We start from the raw sequence: 20213 nt of genomic DNA, 5'->3' as shown, positions 1-20213 counted from the left end.
TAAGTGACAAATTTTTCACAAGCAAGTGAGAGACATAATTTGCAGGCTACACGCTTTCACCAACCACAAAGCATGTGTATTTGTAAACCACAATTGTTATATGAAACTGGAAACAATGCAATGCCCATCTATTTTTTGACCTGTGTGAACTGCCATCATTCATGGATCAAACTATAGTATATTCTAAAGAAAATCTTGATTACTTTGACTCAAAAAGTCATTACATTAACTGTCTTGTTATCAGAGGTATTGGTTAGTTCAATAAACATTAGTTATTACAACATGCAATATCACAGACTTCAGTTTGAGTTTTTTAGGTTCAGAATATTAATTAGTTCATTTATGCTTCTTGAAACATGAGATATTGCATAATTTCTTATATGCCTGTGGTTCTGTCAGTCCAAGTCAGTTTTATAAGAATATAGATTTCAATCCAATTTTTGCAAAAAAAATTCATGAACTGAATGAGCTAATAACCAAACTAAATAATACAGGAAAAGATAGATTGCTACTTACTGTGAAAGATGACATGTTAAGTTGCAGACAGACACAATTAAAAGACACTCACACATAAACTTTTGTCCACAGCCTCCATCAGAATAAGAGAAACACACACCATTCATTCACACAAGAAAGCACATCTTAAGCTTGCATGACCACCAACTCCAGCTGTTCGGGGAGCAGCCAGAGTCGTCGGTCATGTGTGCATCAGGTGTTCTTGTTCATGTGAATGAATGGTGTGTTTCTCTTTTTCTGACAAAGGCTGTGGCTAAAAGCTTATGTGTAAGTCTTTTTTTTTTAATTGTACATCTCTGCAGCTTAATGTGTCTTGCCTACAGTAAGTAGCGATCTATCTTTTCCTACATTGTTGATATTCCTGTGTAGAGTTTCCATTGTTTAATCAAAATAATGTATCTTGTAAAACAAAATACAATAATTACTTAAAAACTAATTTTTATACAAAAATAATAACTGAAGTACAAGAAAATAAATGTATTTTGTAGATAAATTTTGCTGTTGAACATTCCACTGTATGTATGATCTTTGTTCACACACCAACTTTGTTAGATGCATGCTTTGTAAAGTAATTGTGTGTTACAACTCATAGCAAGAGGAAGTTCTTAGAGAGAGCTTATTGAGAGAGGAAGTAATTTGGAGAATGGTCACTGTATGGTACATATAATGTTTGACTTTTATAGAAAAAAAAGTTTATTTTGAAAAATATGTTTGAAGAAAGCTATTTTTAGAAGTACCAAAAAGTAAGAATAATGCTCAATATTGCTTAATATTGGGTCTGGGACAGTATTACAATGAAATTTTAACTAATAAATTGTCCTGGATGACTGCAAAAGATAAGGAATTTTTCTGTTTGCTCACATTTCACTCAGTTAATTTCTGACTGTCAGTCAGTAGAGAGCCAGTGGGTGTGTTGGAACTTCCATCGAGCTACAGATCCCCTTGAAGATGTCTCCCGCAGACAGGGACGAAACGTTGGGAATTAACACAGAATTCATCTAGTGACCATGGCATAACAGCCCGGATAATTATAATGGACATAACCAACAAGCTGTCTGTCTGCATGAATGGGCACCAACAAATTGTGGCCAAAAAATAAGTGGACCACCCTGTTGATGAACACACTGCCAAACATGATACCCCTCATCTCAATGACTGCTTCACAGCCTGTGCTATATGGATCCTTCCCACCAACACCAACTTTTCTGAATTGCACAGGTGGGAACTTTCCCTGCAATACATCCAACGTTCCCATAACCTTCCTGGCCTCAACCTTTGTTAGTCACTGTCCTCACCCATCCAGCCCCCTCCCTGTTCCGATTCCAGCACTACACAGCCATCATTTCACTGCCACACACAGTCTTTTAACTTATTTTTATTTTTATTTCTCTCCTTTCCGCTACTAACCCCCAACCCCCTCTGCACCTTCTATCCTGCCCTCTGTCTAAACTGCAACACTTCACTGTCTGCCACTCCCACCACACTATCCCCACCCCAGCCTCCTTACCCCCAATCAGTTGCCATTCCCATCATGCACTGGTGCTGCTGCTCGCAGTGTAGTTTCAGCTCTCTGAGACTGTAGATGTGTGTGCAAGTTGCGTTTTCATGCGTGTGTGTATGTGTGTCTATTGCTGACAAAGGCCTTAATGACCAAAAGCTATGAGTGTGTGAATCTTTATATTGTGCCTATCACGATTCTGCAAAAGTGAAGTATTTTATACAATGAAATAACATCAAGTTTGTATAATAGAAAACTATAGTTTTGATACTGAACCGAATAAATTGTGATTCCCCAACTTCTCCTTGTGTAACTCATGATGGGTGAGCAGCCAGATGTCAGGCTCTCATCATCCAATAGGTGTGTGCCCTATATACTAATGTTTTGAGCACACCATTCCTCTACACGAGGTGATGGCAGGTCTCCGCATGTAAGTATACATCAGTGTGCATCTTCTTATGGTACACGCTGTGGCCCAGTGTGCTGTCCACTCTTCTTTTTACCAGAACTTCCAGAAAGGGGAGCAATCCATCTGCTTTGACTTCCATAGTAAAAGTGACATTCTGGTGTACAGAACTGAAATGTATGAAGAAATTATTCAGCATGTCTCTTATGTGTGGCATTATGACAAAGGTGTCATCAACATACTAGAAGAACAGGTAGGTTTCCATTGGACTGTTTCCAGGGCTTTCTCCTCTGGCACAGAGTAGTGGTATGCTCAAAAAACTGGTACAAAGGTCTCACACCCTCTCCATCAATGAGAACCTTAACTAAGAACTTGGACCCGGAGCTGATGTTCCAGGAAAATAGGTACATGCAGTGGCAAATTTGGAGAGCTCTGCAATCTACACTAACTGTGGGACTGGCAGAAGCAGAATGGGAAACTCCAAAGAATGTAGCAATTGCATTTATTTCATTCTATAGCACATTATCTGGAAAAATTTTATGAATTACTTGGAAAGTCAAGTGAAGGCTGTCCTCCACTCACCAGCTAAAACACAGGAACTGCCTGGTAGCGTCAAGATGACCTCAGATGATGGTAATCTGGACTGTATCGAATCGCCAACCTGGTCAAACAATGCATACAGTTGAAGATTGTTTCTGAGAACAAAAATGGCATGCTAGACAACAGCAGCCTAACTAGTCGGCAGTCAGGAAATATTGCCTGCCGGAATCACACAGAATGGATTATGACCATACTATGATTCTGAGATAGATGTCTAGCTTCTGGGACCATGTTGTTAAAGAATCTAGTGAGATTCAAAAAGGGAACTGCTGATCAGTGGCTACGTTGAGTCTGATTAAGAAGTGGAAGAAGCTACCCCACAACAAACTGACTTTGGGTGGGCAGACAGAGCAGTAGCAGAGACACCACTAGCCCATGTCCCTTGGTGCAAACCTCGAACAGAGTGACTTGGCAGATGGAGGAGAGGGAGAGGAGACACTGGACACACACCTTCACCTGCCTAACGCCAGGTTGGAGAGTGGCAGGGAGATGTAAACCCCGTGCCAGCTCTCAAAAGAATCATTTCACCACTGCACCTGATAATGGTTGCTTGCCAAAATATTATGCCTGTTGGGCACTGACATCTGGCCACTCACCCTTGAACTATTTTGTCATAAATAAATTTAATTATTGTTCACTGTAAAACCTTGATTCAAATACTGTAGCATTTATATGTACATAAAAGAGCTGTAATATTGTATAACATTGTTTCTATTAGTTTCAGCAGTGACACACAAAACAGTATACTAATCCCCACTTAGGTAAATGCCATTTGGTACTGTAATTTAGATTTACGTTAACAAAAAGCCATGTAATCAACATTTAATATTGTAATGACAGCTGTATTTGGATTACATGATGAAACCAAGTGCATGTAAAAATCTTTAAAAAGGAATATACCTGCTCTGTGCTACACATAGATTCAGAGTAATTCAAAAGAACCATCACTTAAAGACATGTGAGCCACTCTACAATCATACCTTACAATTCATTTCCAAACTACACGAAGAATCTGGCAGGACAAGTAATCTTACCTTACAATTCATTTTGTACCTTACACTTCATTTCCAAATTACATGAAGAATCTGCAGGACAAGTAAAACATATATACAAATATCTCTACTTCAAGAATGTTTTAAAACTTCAAGCAATATGTTGCTTCATACTAATACTAATCTCTCTGCTGTGCATATCTGCAGACAGATAGCAGGTGTACTGGTTTTCCTCATGTTTTTTGTCTGTTGTGTTTCTGTTTTAGGCACACACACACACACACACACACACACACACACACACATACATACATATATATATATATATATAAACACAGATTATGTGACTTACCGAACTAAAGTGCTGGCAGGTCGATAGACACACAAACAAAGACAAACATACACACGAAATTCAAGCTTTAGCAACAAACTGTTGCCTCATCAGAAAACAGGGAAGGAGAGGGAAAGATGAAAGGATGTGGGTTTTAAGGGACAGGGTAAGGAGTCATTCCCATCCCGGGAGCGGAAAGACTTACCTTACGGGGAAAAAAGGACAGGTATACACTCGCACACACACATATCCATCCGCACATACACAGACACAAGCAGACATTTGTAAAGGCAAAGAGTATGGGCCAAACTCTTTGCCTTTACAAATGTCTGCTTGTGTCTGTGTATGTGCGGATGGATATGTGTGTGTGTGCGAGTGACCTGTCCTTTTTTCCCCCTAAGGTAAGACTTTCCGCTCCCGGGATTGGAATGACTCCCTACCCTCTCCCTTAAAACCCACATCCTTTCGTCTTTCCCTCTCCTTCCCTCTTTCCTGATGAGGCAACAGTTTGTTGCGAAAGCTTGAATTTTGCTTGTATGTTTGTGTTTGTTCGTGTGTCTGTCGACCTGCCACACTTTCATTTGGTAAGTCACATCATCTTTGTTTTTAGATATATATTTCCTACACAAAACCAAAGATCTTTGTTTTTAGATAAATTTTTCCCACGTGGAATGTTTCCCTCTATTTTTATATATATATATATATATATATATATATATATATATATATATATATATATATATATATATATATATATATAAAAAGAAAGATGATGAAACTTACCAAACAAAAGCGCTGGCAGGTCGATAGACACACAAACAAACACAAACATACACACAAAATTCTAGCTTTCGCAACCAATGGTTGCCTCGTCAGGAAAGAGGGAAGGAGAAGGAAAGACAAAAGGATATGGGTTTTAAGGGAGAGGGTAAGGAGTCATTCCAATCCCGGGAGCGGAAAGACTTACCTTAGGGGGAAAAAAGGACAGGTATACACTCGCACACACACACACATATCCATCCACACATACACAGACACAAGCCTGTGGATGGATATGTGTGTGTGTGCGAGTGTATACCTGTCCTTTTTTCCCCCTAAGGTAAGTCTTTCCGCTCCCGGGATTGGAATGACTCCTTACCCTCTCCCTTAAAACCCATATCCTTTTGTCTTTCCTTCTCCTTCCCTCTTTCCTGACGAGGCAACCATTGGTTGCGAAAGCTAGAATTTTGTGTGTATGTTTGTGTTTGTTTGTGTGTCTATCGACCTGCCAGCGCTTTTGTTTGGTAAGTTTCATCATCTTTCTTTTTAGATATATTTTTCCCACGTGGAATGTTTCCCTCTATTTTTTATATATATATATATATATATATATATATATATATATATATATATATATATATATATATATATATATATAAAAAAAACCTCTGTCCTATCCAAAGGCCTCACCTTCAGCCCCACTCCCAGATTCAACCAAACAGCCCTCGTCAAAGATTTACTGTCCTACACTGGTACTCTCTGCTGGAAATATCACTTTGCCACGAAGAAAAATGATCCTAACCCTACTCCTAATGATCCAACTCCCCAAGACACTATCCAAATTGAACCCTGCCTGGAACAGTTCCGTCCTCCGTCACAGCGGGACCCACCTCCTCTTCCTCAAAATCACCCTCTCCAAACCTTCCAGGAATTTCTGACTTCCAGCCTTGCCTCTCAGTCCTTCTTAAAAAACCTTAATCCTACTCCCAACATCACCACTGCTGAAGCCCAGGCTATCCGTGATCTGAAGGCTGACCGATCCATCGTCATTCTTCCAGCGGACAAGGGTTCCACGACCGTGGTACTTGATCGTCGGGAGTATGTGGCTGAGGGACTGCGTCAGCTTTCAGACAACACCACACACAAAGTTTGCCAAGGTAATCCAATTCCTGATGTCCAGGCAGAGCTTCAAGGAATCCTCAGAACCTTAGGCCCCTACAAAACCTTTTACCTGACTCCATCAACCTCCTAACCCCACCGACACCCCGCACACCTACCTTCTACCTTCTTCCTAAAATTCACAAACCCAATCATCCCGGCCGCCCCATTGTAGCTGGTTACCAAGCCCCCACAGAAAGTATCTCTGCCTACGTAGATCAACACCTTCAACCAATTATATGCAGTCTCCCATCCTTCATCAAAGACACCAACCACTTTCTCGAACGCCTTGAATCCTTACTCAATCTGTTACCCCCGGAAACCATCCTTGTAACCATTAATGCCACTTCCTTATAGACAAATATCCCGCATGTCCAGGGCCTCGCTGCGATGGAGCACTTCCTTTCACGCCGATCACCTGCCACCCTACCTAAAACCTCTTTCCTCATTACCTTAGCGAGCTTCATCCTGACCCACAACTTCTTCACTTTTGAAGGCCAGACATACCAACAATTAAAGGGAACAGCCATTGGTACCAGGATGGCCCCCTCGTACGCCAACCTATTCATGGGTCGCTTAGAGGAAGCCTTCTTGGTTACCCAGGCCTGCCAACCCAAAGTTTAGTACAGATTTATTGATGACATCTTCATGATCTGGACTCACAGTGAAGAAGAACTCCAGAATTTCCTCTCCAACCTCAACTCCTTTGGTTCCATCAGATTCACCTGGTCCTACTCCAAATCCCATGTCACTTTCCTTGACGTTGACCTCCACCTGTCCAATGGCCAGCTTCACACGTCCGTCCACATCAAACCCACCAACAAGCAACAGTACCTCCATTATGACAGCTGCCACCCATTACACATAAAACAGTCCCTTCCCTACAGCCTAGGTCTTCGTGGCAAACGAATCTGCTCCAGTCCGGAATCCCTGAACCATTACACCAACAACCTGACAACAGCTTTCGCATCCTGTAACTACCCTCCCGACCTGGTACAGAAGCAAATAACCAGAGCCACTTCCTCATCCTCTCAAACCCAGAAACTCCCACAGAAGAACCTCAAAAGTGCCCCACTTGTGAGAGGATACTTTCCGGGACTGGATCAGACTCTGAATGTGGCTCTCCAGCAGGGATACGACTTCCTCAAATCCTGCCCTGAAATGAGATCCATCCTTCATGAAATCCTCCCCATTCCACCAAGAGTGTCTTTCCGCCATCCACCTAACCTTCGTAACCTCTTAGTTCATCCCTATGAAATCCCCAAACCTTCTTCCCTACCCTCTGGCTCCTACCCTTGTAGCTGCCCCCGGTGTAAAACCTGTCCCATGCACCCTCCCACCACCACCAACTCCAGTCCTGTAACCCGGAAGGTGTACATGATCAAAGGTAGAGCCACGTGTGAAAGCACCCACGTGATTTACCAACTGACCTGCCTACACTGTGACGCATTCTATGTGGGAATGACCAGCAACAAACTGTCCATTCGCATGAATGGACACAGGCAGACAGTGTTTGTTGGTAATGAGGATCACCCTGTGGCTAAACATGCCTTGGTGCACGGCCAGCACATCTTGGCACAGTGTTACACCGTCTGGGTTATCTGGATACTTCCCACTATCACCAACCTATCTGAACTCCGGAGATGGGAACTTGCTCTTCAATATATCCTCTCTTCCCGTTATCCACCAGGCCTCAATCTCCGCTAATTTCAAGTTGCCGCCACTCATACCTCACCTGTCATTCAACAACATCTTTGCCTCTGCACTTCCGCCTGACTGACATCTCTGCCCAAACTCTTTGCCTTTTAATATGTCTGCTTGTGTCTGTATATGTGTGGATGGATATGTGTGTGTGTGCGAGTGTATACCCGTCCTTTTTTCCCCCTAAGGTAAGTCTTTCCGCTCCCGTGATTGGAATGACTCCTTACCCTCTCCTTTAAAACCCATATCCTTTCGTCTTTCCCTCTCCTTCCCTCTTTCCTGACGAAGCAACTGTTGGTTGCGAAAGCTAGAATTTTGTGTGTATGTATGTGTCTGTTTGTGTTTCTATCGACCTGCCAGCGCTTTCATATGGTAAGTCACATCATCTTTGTTTTTAAATATATTTTTCCCACGTGGAATGTTTCCCTATTATATGACACACACACACACACACACACACACACACACACACACACACACACACACACACACACACACAGACACAATTGCTTGTCTCTGTATATGTGCGGATGGATATGTGTGTGTGTGCGAGTGTATACCCATCCTTTTTTCCCCCTAAGGTAAGTCTTTCCGCTCCCGGGATTGGAATGACTCCTTACCCTCTCCCTTAAAACCCAAATCCTATCGTCTTTCCCTCTCCTTCCGTCTTTCCTGACGAGGCAACCGTTGGTTGCAAAAGCTAGAATTTTATGTGTATGTTTGTGTTTGTTTGTGTGTCTATTGACGTGCCAGTGCTTTCATTTGGTAAGTCACATCATCTTTTTTAAAACGATGTTGTAATGAAGCTGAAAATGTAGTTATGTATGTAATTTGTTTATGACATAAGTCAGTAACACTCTTTCAGTACAATATGTGTATCACGTAATACTTGTTACAATAAGTAAATATTTCTTTGTGTGTGTCTTATATCACTGCGCTATCTGTGCTAATTGACCAAATAATAGATAAATACATAAATTAAAAAATGAACATCTGTAATATATTTCCAGTTTCAAACTGAAAAATGTATCATACCCCAAACCAAGTAGATTATACGTTTTAAAATTCTTACTGATATAAAATCAAAGAACAAACAACAAACAACCCAATAAAAATATAGTTTCTTACCAGTGTTGTTCTGCCTTCAGTATTTTCATTTCATTTCAATATTTAGCTTACTGACAGAAATTAACTGATGTGGCAAGTAATTTCACTTTCCACAAAAGTAGATCTAAATGTGAGCTGCCAAGTGAAGATGGACCAAGACATATTTTGGCTAATATACATTCTATCCTCCAGTACACTGAGAACTGACAAAAACTGTTGGCATACTTATCTTCATTCTTGAGTACTCTATGCAATAATAATCTTCAAAAACATTAAAAGAAGTGATAATTTATGCTGGAAGGAAATTACCTGTAAGAGTCCTCTGTTGAGTTGATAATCAGACATCTTGTAGATGCACCTTTGAGCATGTTTTGGATTGATCATTTGTAGACCAAAATTCTTCAAGAAAGATAGCAGATCAACTGCATGCCTGTTCATCATAAAATGTGGACACCTTTATTTTTTTAGGTTGTGGACAGTCAAAAAGAATTGTATACTTCACTAAGCACTTATTAGTTCTCAGAAATGGTACATCAATTAAGGCTTCACATGGAAATTTGTATCAAGGTTGTGACAAACCACTGCAAAAGTTTTCAAGAAACAACTGTACCATAATTAATATGAAAGACTGGTACTGAGATTAACAACTTATTTTGGAAACTTCAATATTTAATTATATATAAAAACAAAGATGAGGTGACTTACCGAACAAAAACGCTGGCAGGTCGATAGACACACAAACAAACACAAACATACACACAAAATTCAAGCTTTCGCAACAAATTGTTGCCTCATCAGGAAAGAGGGAAGGAGAGGGGAAGACGAAAGGAAGTGGGTCTTTCCGCTCCCGGGATTGGAATGACTCCTTACCCCCTCCTTTAAAACCCACTTCCTTTCGTCTTCCCCTCTCCTTCCCTCTTTCCTGATGAGGCAACAATTTGTTGCGAAAGCTTGAATTTTGTGTGTATGTTTGTGTTTGTTTGTGTGTCTATCGACCTGCCAGCGTTTTTGTTCGGTAAGTCACCTCATCTTTGTTTTTATATATAATTTTTCCCACGTGGAATGTTTCCTTCCATTATATTGATATCAATATTTAATTATTTATAACAAGTTTGTCACTTGTTGTTTACCATAAGATAAAAATTACAGTTAGTAATCTTCCAGATGAACAAGCGTTCACATCTAGAACAGTGAAATGTCACATGCTTGGGTCACTTCCACTGAATAGGAAACTTGGAATAGAGATATAGCTCTCAGTAAAGTTTTACATAATAACAAAATATACCAGCTTTGATTTGTATAACTTCTTGTTAGTTAAAATGAATCTTTGAAGGGGTGTTAATTTTTTGAGTTTTCCATCTTTTGACTGTTAAGCCCGTTAACAATTGCTTATCAGTACATATTTTTGGTGATATTGGAAATTTATTTGAGTAGCATAAATTCCATGATGGAAGCAACAAACAAAAATTAGGAACTTACTTACTGCTGACTGATACGTAAAATACAAATGAAGGAACTAGAAATCCCTTCCAGCTCAAAAGAAAATTGAAAACTTACCTCTTTAGACACTTTTTCTACAAATTATCTGAATATGTAGATTCAAGGACTGAAACATTCTGTCAGCTACATGGAAGTAGCTGTGCCATTTGTAAAACTGCTTAACAGGTTATAATGTATTGTAAACCTAAATCTGTACTTGCACATTTCTTTGAAAAATACTGATATAATCAAGTATCTATTAACCCAACATCAGCAGATAAATAGTAACTATCTAATATTACTGACAAAGTAACAGCTACACTTGTTTAAGGGCACAGGCATAAACATAATTGTGCTAGTTTATTGTTAATACAATGTACAGTGTAAGTTTTTATGATCTGCTTATCTTTTGTTAATGTATGCCATGACTCATATCACAAACCTGAAAATTCTCCTTACCAATGGGATCTATGAAAATGATGAATGAATGTAGTAGATACACACATGTATCAACACAGCGACACATAACTATCTTTCACATGCTCATTATTTTTCCTGTATAAATATAAACTTCCATATGCATGACACTCAAAAGCACTCACTTGTAACCACATGGACATTGGCTGTTTATGAATGGTTACTCAGGCTGACAGAGGTTGAACAGCGACAGAATGTGGCAGCTGGAAGGGTTACTAGCATACTTTGCTACTTTCCCTTGATAATGTTGTGTGGCATAATCTTCTGAGGAAATACAGTCAAGGTGAAGAAAGTATTTATTTGGCAGAAATGTGCAGTAAACATTTGTATGGGTACAAACCTTTAGCATTTTTTTTTTTTTTTTTTGATTTGGAATAAGGGTAGTTCACAGCCGACAACCTTAGAATATTGCTAATGATTTAGGTTACAATAAGTATTCCAGCCTCTCCTGCAGTGTATTTTATGGTATGGTAGTATGGGTCCAACTGCTTGCACCAGGTAAAATGAGACAGCAGATATCCAGATGCTGTTATCAGCTGCTGCCAGCTCACTGGTAAAAATCTAGACAAAGTACAGAGCTGAGTTCAGTTAAACTGCTCTTACATCCAATAAATGCAATGTCCACGTGGAACTCTGACCCTTGTGAGAGTTGGCAAGAAGAATAGGCAACATTCAAGATTGATATCACTATGAGATTAGCTTCCCAAGTAAATGATAGTCATTGAGGGTACTTAATTTGATCTGAAAATGGAAGATTGTCTTGAGAGTTTAAGAACAAGTCTAGACCACTGTAAATATTGAGTTAGGTTGTAATTGAACATCTTACAAAAGTCTCTTCAGCAATCTTAGGATTCTTTCCCTCTCACATCAATACATTTATTCCTAATGGTATTTTTAGTTAAAAATAAGTGCCAATTTAGGATGAGATATGATATTCACAACAAAAATAAATAAGCACGTTCCCTTCTACAGTTTGACTGGAGTTTTATTTTCTGGTGCAATAATCTTTAAAAGCTGCTAGCAGCTATCGAGCAGGAAACTGGAAATCCCAAAGTATTCAGAAACCGTTAAAAGCAGCTTGTTATGGTGTATGAAAATATTTGCATTCTAGCAAGAGAATTGGGATTAATATTAATGTCAATAACTGAACAGATTTTAACTTTTCATTCAGATAGATGATAGTTCTTTTTCTAAAATCAGTAATGTTACATGAATTCCTAGATGGAGCAGTAGATAAAACAGCAGTCTTCTTTATTTTTCAGCCTCTTTTTCCAAGGTCATGGTTAGGCATGTTACGTACAATCATGGAAGATGATATTTAACCTACGTACATCGAAAAAAGTTTTGCATCACCCCGGTTCCGTGAGTTCCAGAACTTGTACAGAAAATTGGAATAGAGATCAACATAAACATCATTCCTGCCCTTTTTATTGCTCATGGAAACCACACATTGCATGTTGTACTACCATATAGCGGGATCTTCAAAGGTGGTGGTCAAGATTGCTGTACACACCAGTACCTCTAATGCTCAGTAGCACGTCCTCTTGCATTGATGCATGTCTATATTTGATGCGGCCTACTATTCACAAGTTCATCAAGACACTGTTGGTCCAGATTGTCCAACTCCTCAACAGCAATGCAGCATAGACCCTCAAAGTAATTGGTGGGTCACGTCGTCCATAAACAGCCCTTTTCAATCTATCCCAGGCATGTTCGATAGGGTTCATGTCTGGAGAACATGCTGGCCACTCTAGTCAAGCGATTTCATTATCCTGAAGGAAGTCATTCACAAAATGTGCATGATGGGGGCGTGAATTGTTGTCCATGAAGACAAATGCCTCACCAATAAGCTGACAATATGGTTGCTCTATCAGTTGGAGAATGGCATTCACATATCATACAGCCATTACACTGCCTTCCATGACCACCAGCAGCATTCATCGGCCCCACATAATGCCACCCCCTAACAGCAGGGAACCTCCACCTTGCTGCACTCGCTGGACAGTGCATCTAGGGCATTCAGCCTCACTGGGTTGCCCCCCCAACACGTCTCCGACAATTGTCCGGTTGAAGGCATATGCGACACTCATCGGTGAAGAGAACATGATGCCAACCCTGAGTGGGCCATTCGGCATTTTTTTTGGGCCCATCTGTACCGCACTGCATGGTGTTGTGGTTGCAAAGATCGACCTCACCATGGACGTCAGGAATGAAGCTGCGCGTCATGCAACCTATTGTGCACAGTTTGTGTTGTATCAAGATGTCCTGTGTCTGCACAAAAAGCATTATTCAACATGGTGACATTGCTGTCAGGGTTCCTCTGAGCCATAATCCATAGGTAGTGGTCATCCACTGCAGTAGTAGCCCTTGGGCAATCTGAGCAAGGCATGTCATCGACAGTTCCTGACTCTCTGTGTCTGCTCCATGTCAGAACATCACTTTGGTTCACTCTGAGATGCCTGGACACTTCCCTTGTTTGAGAGTCCTTCCTGGCACAAAGTAACAATGTGGACACAATCAAACCGCTGTATTGACTGTCTAGGCATGGTAGAATTACAGAGAACACAAGCCGTGTACCTCCTTCCTGGTAGAATGACTAGAACTATCAGCTGTCACACTGCCTCCATCTAAAAGGCGCTGCTCATGCATGGTTGTTTACATCTTTGTGTGGGTTTGGTGACATCTCTGAACAGTCAAAGGGACTGTGTCTGTGATACAATATCCACAGTCAACGTCTATGTTCAGGAGTTCTGGGAACCGGGGGGATGCAAAACTTTTTTTGATGTGCACATATAATGTAGATAATAGAAGAACTGTGGCTCTTTCAAATACATAATAGTGATGCTTGCTGTATGTTGTTCACCATGGCCAGCAGTTATAGTTGCTGGCTGATGATGTATGGACCACCTCTTTGGTTTCCACTTCTGACAATTAATTATAATTTAATATTGATGATTTCTGGAACTTACTTCTTTAGATTATTGGAATTCATTAGAACATTTTATGTGTTGTACAAATGGAAGCACTCTCTGCTGAGGCAGGTAGTTCAGCTCTATTTGTATTTTCCTTTGTGCTCAATAAACATGATCTGTGTGTGAACTGTTATTTCTTATTGACAACCTTGCTTTCATAATTGGTATTTGATTCTGGATTCTACATGACATTGTTCCATCGCAACACTGGATAACTCAGACATGAATATCACCATGGATCCAATAAAGCTACATAAAAGCCACTGCCACCATGAGGAAGAATTCGAGCACAAACAATACATTCCTCCTAGAATCAACATTGCCATGGTACCACACAAAAATATTGGTGAATCAGATAGACTTCATGCATCCACTGGTCTCTTCAGTAAATGCTGTCCAAGATTTGACAAATGGATAAAGGGATATATATGATCATGTTGCTAAATATGAGAGATACATTGGTATGATGGGTCTTGCCGACATTTGCCTTTGCTTGAATAGTATAAACGAGCAGTATTTTGAGAAGAAGAGCTGGAACAAATTTCCAGAGGCTATTAAGAAAACATTTGTTGACAACCAGCAGCAAGTCTGCACAGCTGAAGAATGGAGTAGAATATGATATGCCCATGGCATTCATAATGGAAACATAATAGCATGCTGTCCTCTTCCTGTATCAGGTGGAGACAATACAGCAATATTTACAGAGTGTTTTTGCACTGTGCCCCACAGAGAATTTGAATGTGATGGAAGCTGACAAAATGTTGTATCTAATTAAGAATATGTTAGAGGACATCTGTAATGTGTCCCTTTGAACCATATCACAACAGTGCACTTCTGAAGCTGTGACAGCAATTCAAGGAAATGCACCAGAAAAGAGTTGACCCTTACTCCAGAAGATGGTTAACAGACTTCAAATGTTGTACTTATTGCCATTATGAAAGACCATCAGGATGTCACTGCTAGGAGAAGACATATGGGGAGCTAATTAGCATATGGTAGAGGACATCTGTTATGTGTTCCTTTGAATCATATCACAACAGTGGACTTCTAAAGTTGTGGCTGTAAACCCAAACAGCTGGAAGTAGTACTGTTAAATTTCGATCTTAGACTGGAGGAGATAGCACTTCAAATTCAAGAAAAGGTTCGTCCTGCAACTATTAGAAAATATGCAACATTCTTGATGTCACAGATACAACTGACTCCCTCAGCAACTAGATTACCACAAAGAAAACAGCCATCTGCAGAATGGAGGACAACAAGCCATTATGTTTCCATCACGGATGCCATGAGCATATCATACTCTACTATAAAGAAAGAGGAAAATTATTCAATAACAATTACACAATAATCAATCAAACAAGGGGGCAATACTATGCATTCCAGTAAACTGCAGATGACTACAGCCAATCTCCAGGAGGAAATGTGTAACCATATCTTGGTAGAGGTTGTTATTCAATGCACCACAGTCATTACGTGTTACCATATAGACACTCCAGCCAATAACCCAGCTGTCAAAATGAGAAAAACTAAACAAGATAAACATCTGTCAAGGTGAGGTGACTGCAGATAAAAATTGTCCTTGGACAATAGCTGCCAAGAGTTCACATTGACATCATTATTGACAATTTAACTGTCCAGGCAAGGGTTGATTCTGCAGTTTGATTTTCTATGATACTGGATGGTTACTGTTGCCAGTTGAACAAGACTACTGTGATGTAGGTTGCAAATGATAAATAGTTCCAACAGGAATCAATGTGCAAGAACAGCTCTCGATGAAAGGATACACCCCTTCAAAATTTATTGTTTTAAGAAAAATCATCCACAAACTTATTTTTGGTGGCAGCACAAGCAGTAACAGACTGTGGACTCAAGCTCCATATTGGCAAAGCAACAACACTGTGTTCAAACAACAATTGCTCTGGACAATTGTCCATAAGTAAGGACACACTTATCTCCCTATTATCAATAAGACAAGTTCTGTTTCAACAGTCTGGCCGGAGAGTTTAACTGTGGAGCTCTAGTCAAGTACAAGAAAGTACTCAGCTTCACAAGAGGCATCTACAGTCAGTGAAGTAGCACAAGTGGACAAACAGATCTCTTGGGTCACAAACTGCCACAAACAGCCAAACCTCATCCCTAATGGCATGTGCACAGGAACAACTGAACCAGCCCAGGAATGTAAGCTCAGTGCCATTAATGGAGAACTATGAAACTCTATCATTACCAACTATCCACCAGAGGACTTTACTACCCAACCACCAATAGGTCCTAGCTTGACCAAGAAACAATGTCAACAAGTGTAGGCCACCTTAGTCAATTTTTATTTGCACCGAAGTTCTGAGTAGAAACAAGGTAGAGCAAATGAGTCAATGGGAAACACCACATCAACACCAAATAATCGTCACCCTACCAGCCAGCAGTCATATAGGGTTTCTCAAGCTGAGTGATGGATTATTCAGAAGTGAGTGGAAAAGATATTGTGACACATCATTTAGCCGTCAGCAAGTATTTAGTTCTTCTTTGTGATACTCATGAAGCTGAAAGATAAATCACATTGCACTTCTGTCTTGATGATCACAGCTGAAAAAAATCGCCAAGAAGGATACATTTCCATCGCCATTAACTGGTGACACCTTGGACTGTCTGAAGAGAATGAACTAATTCTCTTTTGGAATATGCGAAGTGGGTACATGTAGGTTGAGGTTGACGAGGCTGGCTAATGAAAAGACTGCTTTTATTACACCTGATGGTCATCATGGTTTCAAATTTATGCCTTTTGGTCTGTACAGTGCTTCAGCTAATTTAACGGATGGTGGACAACCCACTTTGACACACACTGAAGAGCCAAAGAAACTGATACACCTGCCTAATATCATGTAGGGCCCCTGTCAGCACATACAAGTGCCGCAACAAGACATGACATGGACTTGACTAATGTCTGAAGTAGTGCTAGAGGGAACTGACACCATGAATCCTGCAGGGCTGTACATAAATCTGTAAGAATATGAGGGGGTGGGGATCTCTTCTGAACAGCACATTGCAAGGCATCCCAGATATCCCAATAATTTTCATGTCTGGGGAGCTTGGTGGCCAGTAGAAGTCTCTAAACTCAGAAGTGTGTTCCTGGAGCCACTCTGTAGTAATTCTGGACATGTGAGGTGCCGCATTGTCCTGCTGGAATTGCTCAAGTCCGTTAGTATGCACAATGGAGATGAATGGATGCAGATGATCAGACAGGATACTTATGTACGTGTCACCTGTCAGATTTGTATCTAGGCATATCAGGGGTCCCATATCACTCCAACTGCACATGCCCCACAACATTACAGAGCCTCCACCATCTTGAACAGTCCCCTGCTGACGTGCAGGGTCTATGGATTCATGAGGTTGTCTCCATAACCGTACATGTCCATCTGCTCGATACAATTAGAAATGAGACTCATTCAACCAGGCAATGTCAAGGATGTATCGTTGAATGGTTCACATGCTGATGCTTGTTGATGGCCCAGCACTGAAATCTGCAGCAATTTACGAAAGGTTTGCACTTCTGTCATGTTGAACGATTCTCTTCAGTCAACATTTGTCCCATTGTTGCAGGATCTTTTTCTGGATGCAGCAACATCAGCGATTTGGTGTTTTACCAGATTCCTGATATTCACAGTACATCCATCAAATGGTCATATGGCAAAATCCCCACTTCATCACTACCTCAGAAATGCTGTGTACCATAGCTCGTGTGCTGAGTGTAACACCACGTTCAAACTCACTTAAATCTTGATAACCTGCCACTGTAGCAGCAGTAACCAATCTAACAACTGTGCCAGACACTTCTTGTGCTGGCCGCAGTGCCGTATTCTGCCTGTTTACTTATCTCTGTATTTGAATGCACATGCCTATGTCAGTCTCTTCAGCACTACAGTGTAGAAAGTGCATCTTCAATGTCCAAGAATAAAAAACTTAGTGCATCCCCATGAAATAGTAAGAGCCATAACAGATTTTCCAGCTCCCCAATATACCCATGATGTGAAATGTTCCCTAAGGATGTACTCCTATTACAGACACTTCATAATGGATTTCAACTGTAAGTCACAGTCACTGCCAGAACTAGGGCAGGAAGACGCCAAACTGTCTTGGAGGAAGGAGCAAGACGGATATTTTAGTATCCTTAAGGAGGTGCTAACAACACTGAACCTTACACTTTTTGATGAAAATGCCAAGACGGAATGCTAGTGGTTGTGGGTGAGGTGCAAATCGTGGAAGGTGCTGAATGAGTGATTGCTCACACTTCTACACTCTAAGAAGAATTTCTCTACAGCTGAGAAAGAGTGCTTTGCAGTTGTCTGGGCAATCAGCAAGAGCAAAATCTCTATCTATGATAGATCAGTCACGGTTGTGATTAACCATCACTGTTTATGCTGGCTGAAAAGCCTAAAGGTTCCATCAAGATATTTGACAACTGAGCTTCAGGAATATGACATGCAGCAGTACACAAAACTGGATGTGAACACAGGGATGCTAAATATCATTTACAGAATACGTTATAGGGACACCATAGCAATGGTGATATCTCAGTCATTACTACACTAACAAACATTGCAGCAGAAAAAAATGATGATTCATTACTTCTGATGATCACAGAGCCCTTCGAGAAGGAAAAAGCTAAAAAGGAATAATTCAGATTAATAGATGTAACTCTGTGTACAATGAACTGTGAGGAAATGAGACAGCTCATTTACAGCTAGCCACAGTGGAGAACTTTCCTGGCATTCAGATATCAGGAAACCTGGGTTTTGTAAAGACCATTGTTACAATCAAAAGTGTGTATCATTGCCCAGGTCTCTACCAATCTCCAGTCTGTCAGATGTTATATAAGCCACTGTCTAAAATGCCTGTTATGAAAACATGGACCTCATTTGCTACCAAGTCATCTGGTACCACTCCTCCTGCAGCTGCTCCATTTCACCAGATTGGAATGGACTTCTTCACATGTTTCTCAAGTAAACATATAGGAATAAATGCACAATAGTATACACTGACTATCCCACCCACTGCACTGTCACCAAGGGTGTACCGACTGCCAAAGCTCTGTAAACTGTCAAGTCTTTTGTAGTGGACATAATTTTGAAGCACCATGACTAATGTCTGACAACAGAAAAGTGTTTTAGTCAATACTCATTTCAGACATAATTTCATGAGCAGTATCATTAACAAGATCACAACTGCCTACCACCAACAGAGGAATGTTCACATGGAGTGTTTTAATATGATGAGAGCAGACATGCTCTCAATATACATTGTCATCAAACAACAAAACTTGGACACAACACTGCCTGTTGCATGATTCACATACAGCACAGTGGAGCAAGGTACCACAGGTTTCACGCTGCTTTATCTGATCAGCAAGTCGACACAGTGATGGAACCTTTGTTTGCATTTTAAGCAGATGATGATGATGATGAAAAGTATATCAAACAACTGATCACCAGAACTGAAGAAGCAAGACATCTGGGATGCAAATGACCCATGAAAGTCCAGGATAAGGATCTCCTTTCCCCACACATCTTACTACGCCATTATTTCATTCATTCACATACTATATTCCGCAAATCCCACCATCGAGAAGAGGCCTCAAGTCCTTACAATAACTGGCAGAAGCAGCTACTGCAGGAGACTTCTGTAAAGTATATACACGATAAATTATGTGTAATGTTAATCTACATGTATTAACAATTATGATAATTACTTCTAGATTAATTTATGCAGGTGCATGCTCCCAGTCCCTGCCATCTGCCAGTCACAATGTTATTTTGTTTTAGCTGTAAATCTTGAGCAGTGTCCAAGATGCAACATCACGTATATGCCTGGTTACATTTTCTAAATACCTGCTTTTTTTTTTTTTTTTTTTTTAAACTGTAACCTCATTATATAACCTAGTTTATTTTTCATAAAGATGCGGGGTATTCAATGTTTCTTAAAAAAAAGTAGAAATGAGAAGATTAATAAACAAAACATATCTCATTTTGATTGACTACCTTTTGTCGTTACTGACAATATTACAAAGGATAGATTGCTACTCACAATATAGCGAGGATGTTGGGTCGAAGATAGGCACAACAAAAAGTCTGTAAAACAAGTTAGCTTTTGGACAAAAAAGCATTCATCCAAATTTTAAAAAAAGAAAAAAAAACCACACACACACACATGGCCACAGTGTCTG

General features: G+C 40.3%; 1 protein-coding gene across 1 annotated transcript in view; it reads right to left on the bottom strand.

Annotated features, from left to right (window-relative positions):
* LOC126474008 (uncharacterized) overlaps positions 1-9493 on the bottom strand; it is a 260529-nt gene extending 251036 nt beyond the window's left edge. Inside the window, exon 1 of the mRNA XM_050101398.1 lies at positions 9378-9493. Within this exon, the coding sequence (XP_049957355.1) occupies positions 9378-9452 (75 nt within the window). The 5' untranslated portion in view covers positions 9453-9493. The remainder of the gene's footprint in view (positions 1-9377) is intronic.
* Positions 9494-20213: the final 10720 nt, after the last annotated feature.

The sequence above is a fragment of the Schistocerca serialis genome, chromosome 4 (assembly GCF_023864345.2).
Source record: "Schistocerca serialis cubense isolate TAMUIC-IGC-003099 chromosome 4, iqSchSeri2.2, whole genome shotgun sequence".
NCBI classification, from domain to species: Eukaryota; Metazoa; Arthropoda; class Insecta; order Orthoptera; family Acrididae; genus Schistocerca; species Schistocerca serialis.
The sequence above is the reverse complement of the archived record's forward strand: the minus strand, read 5'-3'. Positions and strand labels throughout refer to the sequence as shown.